Source organism: Anomalospiza imberbis, chromosome 6 (assembly GCF_031753505.1).
Source record: "Anomalospiza imberbis isolate Cuckoo-Finch-1a 21T00152 chromosome 6, ASM3175350v1, whole genome shotgun sequence".
NCBI classification, from domain to species: domain Eukaryota; kingdom Metazoa; phylum Chordata; class Aves; order Passeriformes; family Viduidae; genus Anomalospiza; species Anomalospiza imberbis.
In genome coordinates this window covers 55,389,641-55,408,122 of record NC_089686.1, presented here as the reverse complement: position 1 = coordinate 55,408,122, position 18,482 = coordinate 55,389,641, and the positions used below count along the sequence as shown (strand labels likewise).

Here is an 18,482-nt window from a genome sequence, read left to right as displayed (position 1 = left end):
AGTCACAGGCCACCCAAAACCAGCCCCAAGTCACAGACCACCAAAAACCTGCCCCAAGTCACAAGGCCACTAAAGCCCCAAAAGTAGTCACAAACCACCAAAAAACAGTCACTAAAGCCCCAAAAATCCGGCACTAAAGCCCCCCCCCCCCAAAACCGGCTACTAAAGCATCAAAACTCGGTGCACAAAGCACGAAAAAAAGGAGCCATAAATCACCAGAAAACAAAACAAAAACAAGGCTCAACCAACCAAAATCTGTCCAGCAAAACTGCAAAAAACGGCCACAAAACATTAAAATTTGCCCACAAGGCACCAAAATGCCTCACAAAGCACGAACCTCCCTCACAAAACACCAAAATTTGTGCACGAAACACCAAAATCCCTCACAAAGCACCAACCCTCCCCTCACAAAACACCAAAATTTGTCCACAAGGCACCAAAATCCCTCACAAAGCACAAAACACCAAAATTTGTCCACAAGGCACCAAAATCCCTCATAAAGCACCACGCCCCCCCTCACAAAACACCAAAATCTGCCACAAAGCAAAGCCACGAGGCACCAAAAAAATCAGCCAAAAGCCGCCAAAAATCCAGCCACAAACCGCTGGATAAAAGCACTGACAAAGCACCAAAATCCAGCCACAAAACACTCAAAAAAAAAAAAAAATCAACCAAAAAACCAAAGAGCCCCAAGCCACCAAAATCCAGCCACAAAGTACCAGAATCTGTCCATAAACCACAAAACAAAAAGCTACAGAGCACTAAAACATGGCCACAAGTCGCCAAACGTCACAAGCTACCAAAATCTATCCAGAAACCACCAAAAAAAACCAGCCACAAAGTACCAAAATCTGTTCACACCCAGGTGCCAAAAATTGTGCACAAAGCACCAAAATCTCTCACAAAACACCAAAATCTGCCACAATGCAAAGTCACAAGACAGCAAAATAAGGCAGCCACGAGCCACTAAAATCTAGCCAGAAATCAGTGAAAAACACCCTCAAAGCACCAAAATCTGTCCCCAAAGCCATGACACCAGAAACAAGCCACAAATCATCAAAAATCCAGCCACAAATGACCAAAATCCATCCAGAAATTACGAAAACCCAGTTACAAAGTACCAAAAACCAGCCACAAAACACTGAACCCACCACAAATTACAAAAATGCAGCCACAAACCAGCAAACTTGTTCATAAAACCAGCCCTGAGGCACAGAATCCAACCACAAACCACCAAAATCCTCCCCAAAATTCCAAAACCAGCCCCAAATCACTGGAATCCTGTTTTTAAAAAAAGACACATATCACTGAAATCCAGGCACAAATTACAAAACCAGGAAATCCCAAAAATCCAGCCTCACATTCCAGCCACAGACCACAAAACCAACTGCAAATCACCAAAATCCAGCTGCAGATCACCCTGTAACAGCCCCAAATCATCAAAATCCAGCCCCACATCATCCTAAACACCAAATACAGCCCTAAGTCATCAAAATCCAGTCACAAATCAGCCTAAACAAACCCCAAACACCAAATCCACCCCTAAATCATCAAAATCCATCTGCAAACCACCAAAACCCAGTCCCTAATCCAGCCCCAAATCACTAGAATCCAGCCCTAAATCCACCAAAAATTAGCCCTCAAATCACCCTAATCCAGCTCCAAATCACCCTAAACCAGCCCTAAACACCAAATCCAGCTGCAAATCACCCAAATCCAGCCTCAATCACCCGAAACCAGCAGCAAATCACCAAAATCCAGCCCCAAACACTGAATCCAGCTACCAATCACCCTAAACCAGCCTCGAGCACCAAATTCAGGCCTACATCATCAAAATCCAACTGCACACCACCAAAATCCAACCTCAAATCACCCTAAATCAGCCCCAACCAGCAAATCCAGCCCTAAATCATCCAAACCTAGCCCCAAATCACCAAATCCAGCCCCAAATCCCAACCCCTGCCCCCTCAGGGGAAGGCCCAGCTGTGGTTTGTTCTCCCCAGATGTTCCCACAATCCCCAATAACGCCCGACTCCCCCCAGCCCTCCCACCCCATAATGACTCCAATCAAATAAATAAGGGCCCGCTGGGAATAATGTCCATGAAGTTCCGAGTTCTCGGAGCGCCGGGGCCCTGCCAGCCCCAAACTGTGGGGCCTTTCTGCTGCGGGCCAGCCAGGGCACAATGAGGGATTGTCCAGCCCCACATCCCAATTGAGAAGGGCAGATTCTCCGGGATATATAAATATATTTATCCCGCTCCCACAGCTGTGCAGTGACCAATTCTTCTCCCGGGAGAGGAGGGGGATTGAGGATTGGGGACAGTAATGGGTCTATTATTTCGGGATGGAGAGAACGAGCCCTTTTTTCTCCTCTCTCTCCACATTAAGACAATTGTTATTCCCTGCTCCCCTTGTTCCTGCTCTCAGTCCCCTGTTTCGGGCACAAGCTGCGTGGGAAGGAAAGGAAATTAAAGGAAAATGGATTTTTTCCGGGACGCCGAGCGCCAGCCCAGTCTAAACCCTGTTTGATGTTTGTCCCTATTATTTCAATTAAATAAAGATTAAACCCAGCACTAAAGTCAGAATTGGCCTGGATGATCCTTGGAGGCCTTTTCCAACACTGGATATTGAATCCTAGAATGCATGATTCTCTCATTTAGAATCCTGGAATCATATCCCATACTTTTATGGATTCATAAAATCATCATTTGATTCCTAGAATCACATTCTATGATTTAGAGTCCCAGAATCCTGGAATGGCTTGCCTTGGGAGGGAACTTAAAGCTCATCCATGGAATTCTTCAGCTGGGAATAGCCCTAGGCCATGATGTCCCTGTGTCACTCACCCTGTAGGACACTGGGAAAATCCCATTTGGGACTCACCTTCCTTGCAGAAAGATCCCAGCATCCAAAGGGCAGATTTCCACACCATTCTGGCTCATATGTCCAACATAATTGAATACCTGGTATATGTGCTTGACTGAGAGCATTCATCTTCCTCTTCCATCCTTGTCATTCCCATTCACTCCCAAAAATTCCCTTGTACTCAACTTTGTTTGCACTAAAATCCTTATTTTTATATGGTAGGATGACTTTAACTTGGGATAACTCAAAGCATCAAGTTCCTTCCTTAATTTCCTTCTCCACTGAAGGACAGATTCCTAGAACTAATCTTGAGAGACAAGGATCATGGAATCCTGGAATGGTTTGGGTGGGAAGTGACCTTAAAGCTCATCCAGTTCCACAAGTTCCTGCCTGTGATGGCATTGGACCATATAGCCGGAGAAGGATCAAAAGATTTAGGAAAGGATCCTGAGCCCAGATTTGGATCCCTCTGGATTGACCATGTTGGACTTGGCCTGGGATTCCCCCTCCGAAAGTGTAAAATCCTGTGGAGCAACTAATTTACAAGAAAAATAGGATGCTTCCCTCCTTTCCTTAGGGACAATTCCCACATCCCAACATATCATGAGACAGCTCGTGAGTGCCACACACCCCTTACCAGACAGGAAAATCCCTTTTGGAACAGCTCATTAAGGATTCAAATTCTCAAATTTGAGGGCTTTGCCCTCACAGAGTGGCTGCCATTTCCAGAATGCCCTCCTCTGGACATATCCCTAAGGAATCTTTGCTTCTTCCCAACTTTCCTCCTTCTCTGGTGCCTAAATCAAGGTGTGGATGATCCATCTCCTTCTCACCTGAGTCTTCCTTCTGCCTCTCAGTCCTGCTCAGCTCCCATTCCCAAGGAATGCTGCTCTTTCCCTTCCCAGACCTGATTAAAGGGAAAAGACCCATTGGAGAAACACACCAAGGGATGTAGCCAACCTCATCCATATGGGATGGTCCAGCTCCCTTCCTGCAGTGAGCTGGGAATGCAGCACTTCAGGGATGGACCTGTGTGATCCCCAAAGGATCCCAGAGAGCTCTGAATCCCAAAAAATCAAAGATATTGCTTTGATCCATAGGGAGGCAGCTCCAGTGGGTCCAAACCCAGTCCCTCATTGGTTCTCCTTTCTCCTGCCCTTCATGTTTCCCACATTTCTCCCCCTTCTCAATCCCCTCCGGGTCATGCTCCCTGCAAACCCTGCTCTCCCAATCCCACATGGCTCGCCGGCAGCACAAGCCAGGAAGGGGTGGAGAGATATTACTCGGGATATTACTCATGGAAGGTGTGGCCGGGGCTCCCTTCGGCGCCGAATTTCAAAGTCCAGTTTCCAACAAAAGAATAATTCAGGAATTTCCCCCTCCCCTACCCTATCCCTCCCCACATCCCAACCTCCAGCTGAGATTCCCAGGCATGACTGGAAAGATTTGGAGTCTATTTTTAACATTTTTCCACCAGATCTGAGCACGGACACCTCAGTCTCTGGAAGGGCACTGGAATCATTGATCTGACTCACATGAGGCTCAGCTGAGCAGGGATCACGGATCCAGGATCATCCAACAGATATAAGATCTATTTCTCCTGGTGGGATCAGGTCCCAAAGAAGCTGCTGTGTCACTGTTGGAGATGCTGAAATACTTGGAATCTCCTACTCACAAACCACCTCAATCCAGGCACAAATTCCCCAAATCCCAGATGGTTTGGGTGGGAAGGAACTTCAAAGCTCATCCTATTCCATCCACTGCCATGGGCAGGGACACCTTCCACTGTCCCAGGCTGCATCAAGCTTTGCCCAACCTGGACTTGACACTTCAGGGATGAAGCAGCCACAGCTTCTCTGGGAAATCCTTTCCAACCCCCAGGGAAGCTCCCACCCTGCTGGAGGCGGAAGCAGAGCTCCCTCCGTTATCTCCTCCTGGCAGGAGACCTGTGCAGATCAATCCCTTCCTGGTTATCCATTAACTCCAAAGGGTTCATTCCCAAGACTGAGAGAACACCTCCATTGATTTATAAAGGAATTAAGGACCATCCTCAGGAAGGAGCACACATGTCCTCTGAGACCTCAACACCCCGGGAGACGTCTGGAACTGGAAGCGTGAGGACTCAACCCAGGCCTGGAGCAGGGAAGTGTCACCCACCCACTCCTAAGGACATCCAGGCTCCATGGAAAACCCCTGTCCACTCTCCCAGGACAAACAAGGCCACAAGGGCTGCATGTGCTTTCCAAGGAAGTTCTGTGGCAGGAAGGATGAGTACAGATTGCTGGAAAATCCAAGGAGACATTGCTGAGGAGGCAGGAAAATGCAAATGCTGCTGGAACAGGCCAGGAATTACAGCTGGACCATCATCCTCAGATCACCGTTTCCTTTCCCTCTTTTCCAATGGAAATACAACCTGGAATCCTTGGAGAAACCCTGAAGAACTATTTGTGCCATGCTGGTTTCCACTGAATTAATTAACAATTTGATCCCAGCTTTAGTTAATTAAATATTCACATTACTTTCCCTCATTTTCTTTGCTTGCTGGGGAATGCTTCAAAAATGGTTGGAAAAATTAGGGGTTTTTCTGTAGTTCTGGATATTTTCTCAATGGATTGGAAACCACTTTTCTCAATAAGCTGGGAGTTTTTTCCCTAAGGCCACCAACACACCCAGCACCAGAGAATCTCCTTGGAAAATACGACTACATCCCTAAGGAAGGCTTTTAATAGGTTTTATAGCAGCATCCCCCACTCCTGCTGTGTCCACATCCATACATTTTCATCCTTAAAAACTGAATTAAAGCAGCCTCTCCTAAACATGGATTATTCCATGTTTATCCAAGGATAGCAGCCAGAGTTGGATGTTTTCCTTCCCCAGGAGAGGAAGGGTTTCCAGAAGAGCCAATATCCTTTTATGAGGCTGATATAGCTCTGGGTAGGGAAAAAAATCCCACAAAACCATCCCAAAACATCAGGCACTTCAACATTCCAGCACTTTTTATAGGCATTTTTATAGGAACTCAGTAGTTCAGCCACCTTTGAGCTCTTAATTCCCTGATAGTCCCTTCAGGAGCAGCCATAAAAACAATTCCATGCAGCCATTAATAGGATTACACACTTCCAGGCATTCCTTTTCTCCCTGGATTTCTTCTAGCTGGTCAGCAAGCTCCAGGACTTCTCCTGCCCTTATTCCCCAACCTTGTAAGCCATAAATGCAGCTTTTCCCTTTTCCAGAATATGAATTATATGGAATTATTCAGCTGGGAACAGCTCTCAGGCAGTGAGATCCTGCTTTACAACTCCAGAGCCGTGTCCTGTGGGACACTGGGAAAATCCTAGTTTGGACTCACCCAGCTCACAGAAGGATCCCAGCACCTTCATGTTCTTCCAAAGGGGAAATTTCCACACTGTTCAGGCTGGAATATCCAATAGATTGAATATTTAGGATATATCCTTGACTGAGAGCACACATGCTCCTCTTCTATCCCTGTCATTCCCATCCCCTCCCAAAAAAACTCCCTGTTTGCACTAAAATCCTTCTTTTTATAGGACAGGTCGAATTTAACTTGGAATAACTCAAAGCATCCAGTTCCTTCCTTAATTTCCTTCTCCACTGAAGGACAGATTCCTAGAACTCATCTCAAGGGACAGGGATCATGGAATCCTGGAGTGGTTTGGGTGGGAAGGGACCTTAAAGATCCAGTTCCATCCCTGCCACGGGCAGGGACACCTTCCACTACTTCCAGCCTGCTCCAGCCTGGCCACGGGATGGCAAATCCACAACCTCTGGATGTTCCCCCAAGTGTTTTCCCGCTTCAAAGGCTGAGATCCAGAGCTGGAGAAGAAACAACCAACCCCCAGTGATTCCCTGGATCCTTCCCAAGAGCCGCACACCCAATTCCTGCTGTCCTTCCCACCTCTCCAACTCACTCACCACCCTTCAAGGAAGAAACCTCAGGCAATTCCCCACCATCCATGTCCAGGACATCCTTGGGAACAGTCACATACTCCAGCCATGCTTCCAACATCCATTTTATACAGAGTGCCATAGAATATACAGAAAATTTATATACATCCATGTTTCTGGAATTAGGTTATAATTCATCCGGTCTTTCTTTACAGCGGGATTAGTTCAGATCTTTCGTACAGAGGTACAAAAAAAAGTCACATGGAGAATGAAGGGCACATGAGGAGTGCTTGAGTTTCCTTGGAATCTTCATGCTGGGGCAGCTCAGAGCAGGGATTCAGAGGGCAGCATTCCCAGGATGAGCATGGGGACGCAGGATGCTGGGCTGTTTCCCCCCCCAGTTGCATATCCAAGTGCTTCAAGCCCTGCCAGAAGCAGTGGGAGTGCCTCAGAGCTCCCTGGAAGGGCTGGTTCTCCCAAAAAAGGCCAAAGGCTTCAGCTCTAAGGAGTCAATTAGGATCCAGCAGGAAATGAATCCAGAGGTATCCCGCTCTGAGCTGCCCCAGCACGAGATGGGACACAGGTGACAGGCAGGAAGGGCGTTTCCAGAGAGGCAGAGCCAAAGGAAAGGGGCTTGCAGGGCTCAACATTCCAGACAGGGAGGCACAGCCCATCCCCAAGTATCCCTGTGCCATTAGGAATTCCACTTAGCGCCAGGACAGGAGCTCGAGAGTATTCCCTGGATTTGTGGAAGGAAAGGTGGGAAGCCAGAGCTGCAGGTGAGGCCACTTTGCCACCACCAAGCGCTGAGGACATCCCGGGAAATGAGTTAGGACCCAAAGGGTGTGGCAGCATCCTAGGAAAAACCCCTGCCAGGATCCCCTTGCACACAAACTTCCCAAAAGTGGATATCCCGGCAGGACAGGCCCGTGCCACCCCCACCTGGGACTTCCAACTCTGAGCCATCGGAACTGCACAAAGCCCGGGATGGGAAGCAGGGAAGTGGAATCCAAAGAAAAACCAACGTCAAGGCTTGTTCCTGTGCTGCAAGGATTTTCAGGAATCAAGAGGTGAAGACAGGGAGAGGTTCCCCTCATCCCACAGGTGTGCCGGGAAGGTGGGAAAGCCAGGGCACGCAGCATGGTGTGAAACAGTGACATCAGAGGGATTGGACACAAGAAGGAAAGCAGGAAAAATTCCCAGGAAGCTTACCTTTGGAAGGGGGCTGCTCCAGAGCCAGGGAGAAACTTGGTGTGGGCTGGAAGAAATCACCTGCCTCAGGTCAAGATTTGCTTTTGGCACTTGGATACAACCTCAGGCAGCGGGGAAAAGTGGGAAGATGTGGGAAATCCTGGCTGAGGCAGAACAGGAGAGCTTGGGAGCAAGGGCAGCTCCTACCAGGCTTTGGCCACACTTCCATAGTCCCAGAGAAGTGGGAAAGTAAGGTGGGAGATGTCTGACCCCAGAAATTGGGACCTGAAGCCAGGGAGAACAAAGGCACAAGAGGTATGAACTCAAAACACATGAAAAAAACAATGGGAATGGAGACAGCAAAGCACTTGGAGGCTGATGATGATTCCCTATGACAAAGCAAGGAATTGCCCTAGACCTTGGCTATTTGGAATTTCCAGCCCTTAAGCAGCTCCTTGGAGCAGGAAGAAGGGGAAGGACATCAGTGACTGCTGATCCAGCCCCTTTCCCATCCCTCTCTCCCATCCATAACACCCTCCTCTCCTTCCCTCCTCTCCTTCTTCCCACAGCTGCCAAGGATGGGCAGTGTTTGCCTCCAGCAGGATCCATGCAGCATTGCTTCCTCCACGCAGGAGCCATGAGAGGGAGCTTTGGCACAAGAAATGAGGCTCTTCCTGAAATCCAGCAGCTCTTCCCAAAAATCAGCACTGCACAGACTCTGGGAACAAAGCAGCAAGCCCAGTTCCAGGCAGTGCTTTCCAACTGCTTCCTTGAGAGGAATTTCTCAGCAGAGCAATCAATGCAGAGGTGCTGCTGGCATTCCAACCTTCCCTTTCCTGCAGCACTGTAACACTGCAAGCAGGGAATCACAGAATTCCAGAATCATTTGGAAGCTCCCACCCATTTCCGTGGGCAGGGACATCTTTCCCTAGCCCAGGTTCTTCCAAGCCTTATCCATCCTGGCCTGGAATATTTCCAGGAATGAGGAATCCACATCTCCCTTGGCAATGTTTGGATGTTACTCAAAGGCTGCAGTTACAACCACGATCCCTAAACCCATTGGAATTAAATATTCCTGCTCCCATCCTGCAAAGCAAGAATGTCCTACTGCCAAGGGAAGAAAATCCCAGAATGGATAAGGATAAACCCAGCATGGAGGGGAGCTCCAGCCCAGCAATTCCCAAGGCAAACACAGAAGGGCTCTGCTGCCCAATGGAGGCTCATGGATTCAGCCTCAAAATACAAATCCAAACACACCCATTCCAGCAATAATTAATCTCACCTAATTCCCATTGCCAGGAGTAATCCTGATTATTCCTATGTCCCAATTTGTAAATGAAAGTTGTGTGGGTGAGTGCATGGAAATAATATCTGCCTGCAGGAAAAGAGCAGCAAAAGCTGGGACAACATCAAAGTGCATGGAGCATGTGTTACTGATCCTGTATCCCCACGCTTGGAGCTTTTCCTCCTTCTTACGTGCCCTTGGAAACAGATTTCCCACTTTAATCCTGCATGGGACCATCAACTATTCCTGGAATCTAACATCCTAAAAGAATAGAACTGGGAATCACTGGAATTCTATAACCACACTCCCCACCCTCTGCCAACCCAGCCCTCTGCAGAGACCAAAATACCTCCCACAAATCCTGTTTGCTTTGGAAAAAAGTTCCTAAGAAGTTCCAAGAATCTCATTTAACTGCTTTGGAATTGTTTTCCCATGTTTCCCATGTGCCATCACCACCCTGAGAGAAGGGAGGGATGAGGTGGCTCCTGAAATAGGTGAGAAGAAGAGGGAGCAAATAAAAGAGGGAAATTTTAGGAGGAAATGAATAGTCCAAATAGACAAGGCAGCCCCGATGGAGAAGAAGCAATGATAAATATTGGAAAAGGGCTGGTATATCCTCAGCACTGCAGAATCCTTCCCAATTTTTTGGCACTGCTGCAATGAAAGCAACAATAAAATCAATTTACTGGTGCAGAAGAGCCTCAGCTCCATTCCTCTGCCAAGAAACTCTTGACATAGTTTGTGTTGGAAAGAACCTTTAAAGGTCACTCAGTCAGTCCAAGGAAGAGAGATCAGAATGGATTTTAAGGATGAGGCATGGAATGGGTGACCTGTTGGCCAGTCTGGGATCTGAGGTGTCAGGCACTTCCAGCACTGCCTCTGCACAGGGTGGAACATCCTGTTGGAGTATCATGGGAATATCCGAAGATCAGAAGGCACAAAGCTGAAGAGGAAGAAGCGGAAGCCAAAAGATTCAGAAAACTGGAGGTGCTTCGTATTCCCAAAGATAGAGCAGGAAGAGAAAGCAGGAAGTGTGTACACTACAGATGAAGGAGGTAGCTGCAGCTTCAACATTTATCTCAGCATTCCAGGTGTGCTTTTCCAGGAGGATATGGGAGAGCAGCCTTTCCAAATGCCCAGACAGCAAAGGAGTGATGGGAATGGAGAGACAGAATGCTGGGGATCAAGACACGGAGACATTTAAAGCAGAAATAATTCCAAGAATGTGGATTTCATTTGGGTGGATTGGGATCAGATCTGTTTGTCAACAAAAACAGAAATTGTCCATGAGGGGATACAATGAGAACCTTTGAGGGGCTCTTTTGTGCCTTTACTCCTTGACCTGTGGCAAGCCCAGCTCCCAGGAATTACGTATTTCCAGGTTTTCCTAAGTCCAGTAATCACAGAGTAAAAAAAAAAATGGAGCATTCCAGACTGCTTCCTGTCAGGGCAAGGGAAGGCCATTCTTATGGGATACAGTTCCAATGGCACAAAGAAGGAAACAGTCACCCAAGGACTGAGTCTTCCAGGACACGGCAGAGGAACATCAGGGAAGGGACTTTCTAGTGCAACAATTGAGCCATGGAACATCAGCAGGTTCCCACTGGAATAATTTTAGGAGGGAGGTATCTCACTTTTCCTCACCTGGAGGCACCTCCCACCAGTAGTTCCATCTAATCCCAGGTATCCATGTTGCTCCCAGGGATGGAGATGATCCTTTTCCTTAGTGTTTTAAAGTGCTTTGCAGATCCCAAGCTCTGCCTTAGTGCTAAGGGTTAATTCCTGCTGGGAATAAGGGCAGGAATGAGCTCCTTATCCCAACTCCTGGGCCAGAAGGGGAGCTAGCCCGCTAGCCCCAGCCTCCCTGACCCTCAGCTCCCCTTTTCCCCTCAAACCTTCCCAGATTTTTGTGCGTATTCCTGAAACATCGCCTCAGTAGTGTTTCCTGAGTGCAGGAATTCCTCCTTACCCTGTGCTGTGCTCCCAAACCACCTGCTCCCTGCTCCTTTTTTAAGGACCTACAAAAACAAAAAACTTCTGGTTGCTCAGAATAAAAGGATTTTTCCTTCTCCAAATCCCTCTGAATCCAGAAGGGTTTCCTCCCTCTAATTCCACTCAGGCAAAGGTCACCTTTGGAACCTTAAACCACAGGGATAATGTTTTCCTGGCCGCTTGAAGCGCTTCTGAAGGCTCTGAAACAGGTAAGGAGCAGGGGCTGGCGCATCCCATGCTGGATGGAGTGGGATATCAGCACTTGGACCCAGAATCTAGTGGAATTCCATGCGCCCAGGATTATTTACATCAATGCACACAGGTTAGTTATAAAGTGCTCCTCAATGGCATTGGATCCCACTGGCTCCCAGGAAGCACAGCCCTGACCCATCCTGGTGCTTCCACAGCCCACACAGAGAACAGGAAGCCCGGGATTTGCCAGGAGCTGAGCTCCTGGAAAGCACAGCGTCCTCCTACAATGGAAATAGCGCTGCTAAGGAGGGGAAAAGGGAGCAACCACAGGATTCTAAGGAAGTTAAACCAGGAATTTCTTTTCCAGGGAGGGAGGATGGAGCTCTGGGGAGAGCCATCAGTAACTGCTGAGCTTTGAGGGGAAATTGTGGCAATTCAAGGCCTTTTCCAGGTCCCAAAAATGTTTCATTTCCTAGGATAGGTAGTTTTCCTCCCGCTCCCATCATTGGAAAACCTGCCCGGAGAGGTGGAGCAGGCTCCTCTGGGCCTGGAGGCTCAGGTAGTTTTCCTAACTTGCTCAAGCTTTCCTACATGGAATTGTGCAGGTGGGGAGAGGGGGCAGGCAGTTACCCCCAAATCCAAGCCACTTGGGAAGCAGGGGGCTTGGAATTCTGCCTGCCCATCCTCTCTTCCCTCAGTCCCCAGCGGGAACAGCACGGGAAGGAGAGGATGACCATGGATTTTCCTTTGGAAAAGCCTCCCTATTTCCTTAATAAATACCTTCCAACCAGCTCAGCAGCTCTGTAAACATACAAGAGATTGCAACACTGGGAAAAAGTCCATCTTTTCCCTGAATTCCCAATGACAGAGGCTGGCACTGATCCGCGGATGCTGCATATGGGTGGTGTGAGGACCCCCAGGGATCCAGGAGAGACTCCCAGACTCCACAGGGGCCTGGAAAATAATGCCAGGTGCATTTTGCAGTTGATCCATCCACATCCATGCAGCTCTGAGATGAGAATCCTGGCAGTCCCACGGCAATGTCGCCAGCTTGGAGGGGTCCAGGGAACCGAGGAGTGATGGGAGTGATATCCAGGAGAACTTTCTGCCAAAGGCAGAGGGATTGAGCTCTTGGGAACAGCGTCCTTTCCTCTCAGGAGTGCTCGGGAGAGAGAAACCATGGTGCCAGCCCCATTCCTGCTGCGCCTGGCCGAGAAGGGGAGACTAGATTAGGGGGTAATACAGCCCCAATGGCTTTAAAACAGGAGTGTCCTACAAAAGCAATCCCCATGGAAGTGTGCCGAATTGGATCTTGGGCCGGATCCGTGGTAGTGCAACAGGGCCCAAAGTCTCAATCCGCTCATTTCCCAAAACCACCAGCTCGGTCCCGAGGAGAGGGATCTGGCCCGGCTCCCTCCTGCTTCCATCTATCCAGGTATCTCACTCCCAAACTCAGCAGGTGCCCCAGGGCAAGGAATCTGCCTCTGGAATGAGACAGGCTGAGGTAGGGAACTTTAGTGCCTCAGACCCTCTCAGGCCCCGTGGGGCAAAGCTTCTCCCAGCTCCAAGCACAGGATTCCAGGACAATCCATCCTCCAGACACCACCACTGGGTCACCCCAGAAAGGATTTTTCCAGCTGTCTCCTCTGATCCCAACTGCCCGATGACAGCCTCCTCCATGGATTATCCCACTGGGATCATTCCACCCCTTTCCCCTGCACTAAAGGGCCGAAATCATGAGGTCGTCCTGCTTGGCAGGGCTGGTTACGTGTCCGGAGGGGGTGGAAGTCCGGATTTTGTCTGTGGCCAGGCATTCCTGGCTGCTCACACCCGTGGGAGTGATATCCATGAGTTCTCCGGATGAGCTAAGGGGGAAGGAGGGTGACACAGAGATTCCCGACGAAGGATCCGTCGAGCCCGCAAACAACCTCGGGGGCTTTGGGACTAAGTTAGGCTCATACTGTGCCCTCAGCAGGATCTCCTGGTCGCTGACGGATTTGGGCATCTCCGCAAAGTCGCTGGAGCTGTCCGATACCATCATGCAGTAAATGTCCTGGAAGGAGCTGCTTTTGCTGTCCAGATTGAAGAGGCTGTCGATGAACTCGGCGAATTCCAGCACCTGGGGACTGGGAACGTCGGCCAGGCGGCCGTTGTGGAGCGGCGGCTCTTCCCGAGGGGACGAGGACGCGTGCTCCCCGTCGCTCCCGGTGCCCTCGGCGCTGCAGCGGCGCTGGGGGGTGGTGCCGCCGCTGTTGAGGACGTTTTCCGGGGGCTGCGTCTCCTGGGAATGCTTGGAGAGGCTGTCAGCAGCCAGCAGCTCTGTCCGGGAGCTGAGGGAAGGGTTTTCCTCAGGGATAACGGGGTCTATATAAAAGCAGTGAGTCTCATCCTTCTCCATGACCGCATGGAGGCTGGGGGAGCCCCGGATGCTCCGGAAACCAGAGGAGCGCCGGGAATCGAAGCTGTAGATGGATTCGTTGTCCGAGAGGCTCTCCATGGTGGCCAGAGGGGCGCGGCGGTCCTGAAGCTCCACAGAGAGACGTTCCTTAGTGTCCAGGAGAAGCAGCTCCACAGGATCCTTCTGCACAGGAGAAAGCGGCTTCGTCTCATAGAATCCCTCCAGGCTGATTTCCGAATGGGATTTGCTCCTGCAACGGGAAACAGAGAACATGAGGCTGCAGAATTCCAGAACACCTGGAGGATCCAATGGTTCCTCACACCGCTCCTTCAAACAGAGGCATCCACAACCCCGGGGAATCTCTTCTCGCTCCATCCTCCCAGATGGAAATATCACAAATGGATTCTCCCGCTGCAAAGTCCACTTCTTGCCCTTCTCCCTTTTTTCCTGGCTCACTAAATCCTTCTCTCCTGTCCTGAGAGGCTGTGGACTATCCCTGATGGTGTTCCAGGTTGGACGGGGCTTGGAGCAACCTGGGCTGGTGGAAGGTGTCCCTTTCCCATGTCAGGGGGCTGGAACTAGATGATCCTTAAATCCCTTCCAAACCAAACCGAATTTTTGCTCCAAGTTTTACCTTGGGAAAACCCCACCTGTCTGGATAAGGAGAAAAAAGGAAGTCTCTTCCATACCTTTTCCTGACCTTGCTGCAGTCAAATTCCTAAGCAACACAAGGGATTTTTCCCCCTGACATTCCTCAAGACATCCTGAAGCTTTAATTCCCACAGAGGCCCATGAATCTGTCTTTCCCACAAACATGGATCACAATGCTCCAAGAGGAAGAGGCCCCACACCTGGAGCCAATATTCCATATAAAATCTCTCCTTACTTGGTACTGCTGTTCCTTCTGTCCACTGGGATGGCTCCAGTTCCAATCTGCACGGAGGGACAGCTGGGCAAGGGCTGGCTCTGGAATATCAGCTCCGGGGTGAGATCCACTTCCGTAGGACTCACCATCACTTTGGCTGCAGAAAGCAGAGCTGTTTTCCCCTTGTTGTAGTTCTCCAAGACCTGTCCAAGGAAAGCAGAGGAACAGCAGGGATTGACTGGAGGCTTTCAAACAGCTGGATTGGCCTCTTTCTTCCCAGAGCCTTCTGGAAGCACAGGGAGATAAAGAATTAGATGGATAAATCCTGACACATCCCTGGATGTCACCTGGGCTCCAGTTTAACGGCAGCTCCTGGAATGAACCATCACCACCCAGCCTCACATTATTCTGATGCTAAATTTGGAAACAGGAGCTTCTGGGACTGTGGGAATTCCATTCCCAGACCTCATCACAGTCCACTCCAGTACACTGTGCACGACTGACCAGGAGCATCCCCTTTCCACCTCTTCTCCAAAATAAACGGCCTGGTGTATTTAACCAGCAGCATTCCCAGGCTAAGCCTGCCTGTCCCAGTGGTTTTTGGGGTGACAATTCCCTGCCTTACCTTGTTGAGCCCTTCCATGACCACGTAGGGCAGGTGTTCGTGCAGCATGGCTGGGGAGATGATCACCTCATTGAAGGCCTTGTTGTCCCCCCAGATGGCAAAGTAGGTGGGATCCTCCTGCTCACAGCAGCTGGAAAAGGGGTGCAGACAACAGGGAAAATGGGAGGGAAGAGCAGGGCGGTGTTTTGGCATGTGAAAACAGCAGGATGCAGAGGGAGAAAAAGAGGAAGAACAGAGGGAGGAGCTATTAAAATACATATTGCTCCAAAATCCTGCATTATCCAACAGGGACATGATTATCCATGGGCTAATCATCATCTAAAGAAGAAAAGGACTTTGGACAATGGCCTGGAATAATGGAAAAAGGGGGAGTAGCTTTAAGCTGAAAGAGGATGGGTTTAGATGGGATATTGGGAAAAAATTCTTCTCTGTGAGGGTGCTGAGGCCCTGGCACAGGTTGTCCAGAAAAGCTGTGGCTGCCCTATCCCTGGAAGTTTTCCAGGCCAGGTTGGATGGCCTTGGAGCAACCTGGGATGGTAGAAGGTGTCCCTACCCATGACAGGGGCTGGAACTGGATGATCCTTAAGTCCCTTCCAACCCAAGCCATTAGAGCATTCCATGTGCTGGTTTAGATTAGATATTGGAAGAAATGCTTCCCTGTGAGAGTGGTGAGACTGGAAAATTGGGATGGATTTCCAAGGGAAGCTGTGGCTGCCCCATCCCTGGAAGTGTTCAAATCTAAGTTGGACTGGGTTTGGAGCAACCTGGTCTGGTGGAAGGCATCCCTGCCCATGATCTCCACAGTCCCTTCCAACCCAAACCACTCCATATCTCCGCCAGCACAGACACAACCGCTGTCCCCATGAGACAGCTGGGAAGAAAACCCCCTTCTCCTTGTGTCAGGGAGAGTTTTCCACCAGGAATTCCACCAGGAACTGCAAGACTCACCAGCACTGCTCAGCAGGGTGGTTGTGCACCACGTGGATGATGCGGCCGGGGGGGTACAGAGGGGTGCTGGCACTCAGAGCAATGGTCAGGTCACTGGGATGTGTCCAGAGCCGGTTGCTCGTCACCGAGTTCTCCTCTGGCTCCTCAGGAAGCTCGGATTTGGGAATGCACTTGGTAGCCCCCACAATGATCCGCCACTGTTCCCACAAAGAGAGAGAGAGAGAGAGGAGGAAGGATTTTAAGGAGAGAAAAGCAAAAAGAAGCATAATTGCCTTGTAAGGCTTGAGAGGTTTAAAGAATTCCAGAGGCAGGATATTCCCTGTTTTCTTTCACACAGGAGAGATTTGCCTAAGGAAGGAGTGTGAAACACCAACAGAGGTGTCCAGGAAAAACACAGTGACACTGGGAATAAATAAGGAACAATACAAGGACAGGAAAACAGGGAAGCTGGATGCAGAAATGATCCAAACGTTTCTGAAAAGTTGACTTTCATTTCCCAATTATATACCCTCTCCAGGTAAATTCCATCGTATATTATCTCTAAAAATCTTCTTATTTTATGGGTTTTTTCCATCTTGGTGCAATGGTAAGGACTGGGGAGGGACAACTTCCCACATTTCCTATCTCCAAGACATGAGTAGACCATTTATCCTGGAACAGCATCACCCCAATGCTCCGACAAGCACAGCAGCTGCCGTACTTCCAGCCTGTTCCCAGTTTTAACTGGCCAGGAAAATCCACACTTGGAATACAGACTTTAAAAGAGGCTCAGACAGAAAATTTGCTGCTCAGTTATTTGGGATCTGTGATGGTGACGTTTCAGCAAGTGAGCCAGAATGATCCCACTGAGCTCTCCAGCTCTTTCCATCATTCCTCTGGTTCCCTAAATAATGATCTTGAGGAGACCTGGAGGAAATCCACCCTTCCTGCCAGTAAAATTCCCCATCCCTGCTCAGAGATGTCTCCAGGTGTTCGTTCTTCCCTCTTACCTTTGGTTTGGTGCTTCTTTGGAGAACATCCAGAAGCTGCCGGCGAAATCCCTCCAGCTGAGAGAGCCCAATCCTGGAAGAGAGGAAGATGTGACCATGGAAAAGAGGAAGATGTGATTCTGGAAGGGATTAAGATGTGATTCTGGAAAAGCAGAATTGAGTCAGGAAACACAGAAAATTATGGTGGAAGAGGGGGAAATGTGTTCACAACACCTGGGCAGGGAACAGGACAAGGAGGATATGGAGCACAGAAAATAAGGCATTGTGTTTAAAAGGACACTGTAAGGATACAACATGGAGCAGATGGATTCAGAGGTGGGCTGTGGCATCACCCAGAAGCAGGAGCCAGGAGTGAGAGGCCCCAGGGAATTACTGGGAGAATAACCAGGATAAGGTCAGTGAACAGGGAAGGAGGGAAGTGACGACGAAGACGGCAGAGAACAGGTGAGTTGGAGAAGTGTCCTGGAGCTGAATGACACCACTGAGCAGATGACAGGATGGACAGGATCATGGCATCCAGGTAAATCCCAGCTTGCCTGGCTCCTGTCCCAAATCCCAGCTCAGCAGAACATATCCCAGGAGATGAGGAAGGTGAGGAATGCCAAGGCACAAGGAATGAGATGGTTTGGAGGTGAGGTGACATGGAACAGGGATTTTGGGACAAACTGGTCCAAATGAGGTGGCAGCACATCCAGGACAGGGCCAAGATAACACAGGAAATCAGGAAGGTGGCACACCTAATAGTCTAGGTATCACAAAGAGGCATTCCAGAGGTAGGACATTCCCCCTTTTCTTTCACACAGGAGGGATTTGCCCATAAAAAACCCAACAAAGGTGTCCAGGAAAAACACAATGACACAGGGAATCAGGAAGATAAACAGGGAACAACAAAAGGACAGGAAAACGAGGAAGCTGGAGACAGAGACGATCCAAGTGTTTTGGACAGGAAAGAGATGATTTGGGACAAAACAGAAGAGATTCATCAAGGAATTGAGACACTTCTCCACTTGCCTGGGCACCAGATCTTTGCCAAGCACCACTGCAGTCACAAACTCCTTGGAATACTCCATGGCATCCTCACTGGAAGAGAAACAGGAGCAAGAAGCAAACAGTGTTTCATTCCCAGTTCGGTGGCAGGGAAACCAGGGGCACAATCCCCAATCCAAGCTGCTCCAGGCTTTGGGGATTTGTGCCTTGTGGAAGAAGAGCCTGATCTCCACATCCC

General features: G+C 49.4%; 1 protein-coding gene across 1 annotated transcript in view; it reads right to left on the bottom strand.

Annotated features, from left to right (window-relative positions):
• Positions 1–9,399: 9,399 nt before the first annotated feature.
• DAGLA (diacylglycerol lipase alpha) overlaps positions 9,400–18,482 on the bottom strand; it is a 54,345-nt gene continuing 45,262 nt past the window's right edge. Inside the window, exons 16-21 of the mRNA XM_068194434.1 lie at positions 18,269–18,337; positions 17,258–17,330; positions 16,269–16,465; positions 15,321–15,450; positions 14,717–14,898; positions 9,400–14,080 (exon numbers count right to left, since the gene is read on the bottom strand). Coding sequence (XP_068050535.1) covers positions 13,153–14,080; positions 14,717–14,898; positions 15,321–15,450; positions 16,269–16,465; positions 17,258–17,330; positions 18,269–18,337 — 1,579 coding nt within the window. The 3' untranslated portion in view covers positions 9,400–13,152. The remainder of the gene's footprint in view (positions 14,081–14,716; positions 14,899–15,320; positions 15,451–16,268; positions 16,466–17,257; positions 17,331–18,268; positions 18,338–18,482) is intronic.